We start from the raw sequence: 1,888 nt of genomic DNA, 5'->3' as shown, positions 1-1,888 counted from the left end.
CGGGGCGGTTTTTTTTTCTCCCCCCCCCAAAAAAATGGGGGTGGAAAGCGTCGGCAACGTTTGCACATCTAGCGCAACTGCTTCCGCCGGGTCGAGCCGGCGCGGCAGCTGCCCAAGGTGGCGAGCGTGCCGTAAAAAAAAAAAGACGGGCGAGGCGAGCGTGCACATCACGTACGACCACTGCATCATCGACTACCTCAAGCAGGTCGGCGGCAAGCCCGAGTGGATCAAGCTCGAGGACCTCGCCATCAGGGGCAACGGCCACTTTCTGCACCAGGAGCGCAACAGCGAGGAGATTGCCGACGTGGTGCTGCAGTGGATCAACAAGGCCGACGGCAAGGGCAAGGCGACACGGTGAGGCTTCTGAGGCTCAGCGAGGCCTGTGAGGCTTGCGAGGCAGCGAGGCCTGCGAGGCTTGCGAGGCAGTGCGTGTATCTAGCCTGCTGTAGTCATGGCGAATTCCTCCAGTGTGTATCGGAAGTGGGCGTACGTCGTGAACGGTGAACCTGACATGCGCGTGACAAGCCGACCGATGTACAATGTAGAGGTACGAAGGAGAGCTTGGACGGCGCTAAACCCTACCGACGCGGGCCTTGGCAGAGATGGGCGAGTCCGAGCGCAGAGCTCAAGGGCATCGTGGCTTGCTGCTAGTTGTAGATGGATCGAGGAGGGGGGACATGATGGAGGCACCCAAAGGGCCAGTCTCGGTGGATCGGTCTGCATGGTAGAGGGCTCGGTGAAGCTCGGTAAGGTAGTCCAGACAGAACACACTCTGTCATGTGATTCTCGCCACAGTCGGCCCAAGCTCGCGTGTCACCCTCCGCCGCTGCAGCCAATCAAAAAATCGCTTTTTTCCCCCCCAGGTCAGCCTCTCTGGCCAGCCTCTCCTGCTTGGCCAGCCTCTCCTGCTCACTGGCTCGCTGGCTCGCTGGCTCGCTGGCTCGCTGCTCACTGGCTCGTACCAGTGGCTCGCTCCATTGGGCACGAAGAGTCGAGAGCTCCCCATCGTTCCACGCTCTTCCGGACCTCGACCTCCTGCCGCCATTCGCTTTCGTACCACCATCCTTCTCCTCACCGTCTGAACCACCTCCCTCTTCCGCGTCATCCATTTCTCCCCCCTTTCCCTCCTCCATCGTTGTCGTCTCTTTCTTCGACACCATTCTTCTGCCTTTTTCTTTTTTTCTTTCCGATGAAGAATTGAATACGCTCTCCTGTTCGGACGTGCGCCAGGATCGAAAGATTCGTACGGCGACCGAACCACCTCGGGCCAAATTTTGCTCCTTCGGCGAGGACGCACCACCACCACCACCACCACCACCACCACCAACCGTGAGAAGCTCGCCAGCGCAAAAGCCACACGCCCTTCCACGACCTATTCGATAACCTCAGCTCTGTTCCGATTTGAACACGACGCTTCACCCATCCTTGATTGAAACTCGCCCCCCCCCATCGCAAACGTTCAGACTCGCCCACCATGGTCCTCACCCACACCACCAACCATGCCTACTCCCACCCCTTCCCCGCCGTCACCCTCGCCTACTTTCTGCGCTACTCCTCGCCCAAGCTCAATCCCTTCTCGACCCACGTCATGAGCACCGACACCATCAACAGCCACATTGATCCCGACACGGGCAGGTTACACACGACCCGCATCCACCTCAAAAAGTCCCGTCTGCCGGCCCCCATCTTCAAGCTCCTGCCCACCTCCATCACCGGCGGCGGCTCGAGCACCGACAAGGCCAGCTACATCCTCGAGACGAGCGTCGTCGACATGCGCGAGGGCTGGATGCGCACCGAGTCCCGCAACCTCAACTTCAACAACGTCCTCTCCGTCGTCGAGCAGCAGAACTTCAGCCTGCCGACACACGACCCGACGACCCACTGCACA

At 60.1% G+C, this 1,888-nt stretch overlaps 3 protein-coding genes across 3 annotated transcripts in view; 1 reads left to right on the top strand and 2 right to left on the bottom strand.

The window, feature by feature from the left end:
* VDBG_02123 (conserved hypothetical protein) overlaps nt 1-358 on the top strand; it is a gene marked incomplete at both ends in the record, with an annotated part of 1,178 nt that extends 820 nt beyond the window's left edge. The window contains one exon of the mRNA XM_003007889.1: nt 73-358. Within this exon, the coding sequence (XP_003007935.1) occupies nt 73-358 (286 nt within the window). The remainder of the gene's footprint in view (nt 1-72) is intronic.
* A 478-nt stretch (nt 359-836) lies between these two features.
* VDBG_02122 (predicted protein) lies at nt 837-1,109 on the bottom strand (the record flags this gene model as incomplete). The annotated part of the gene is made up of 1 exon (XM_003007888.1): nt 837-1,109. One exon carries the CDS (start codon nt 1,107-1,109, stop codon nt 837-839), a length of 273 nt encoding a protein of 90 aa, XP_003007934.1.
* Nucleotides 1,110-1,636: 527 nt separating this feature from the next.
* Nucleotides 1,637-1,888, bottom strand: part of VDBG_02121 (peptide chain release factor 1) — a gene marked incomplete at both ends in the record, with an annotated part of 994 nt that continues 742 nt past the window's right edge. The window contains one exon of the mRNA XM_003007887.1: nt 1,637-1,825. Coding sequence (XP_003007933.1) covers nt 1,637-1,825 — 189 coding nt within the window. The remainder of the gene's footprint in view (nt 1,826-1,888) is intronic.

Source organism: Verticillium alfalfae, genomic scaffold (genome assembly GCF_000150825.1).
Source record: "Verticillium alfalfae VaMs.102 supercont1.2 genomic scaffold, whole genome shotgun sequence".
NCBI classification, from domain to species: domain Eukaryota; kingdom Fungi; phylum Ascomycota; class Sordariomycetes; order Glomerellales; family Plectosphaerellaceae; genus Verticillium; species Verticillium alfalfae.
The sequence above is the reverse complement of the archived record's forward strand: the minus strand, read 5'-3'. Positions and strand labels throughout refer to the sequence as shown.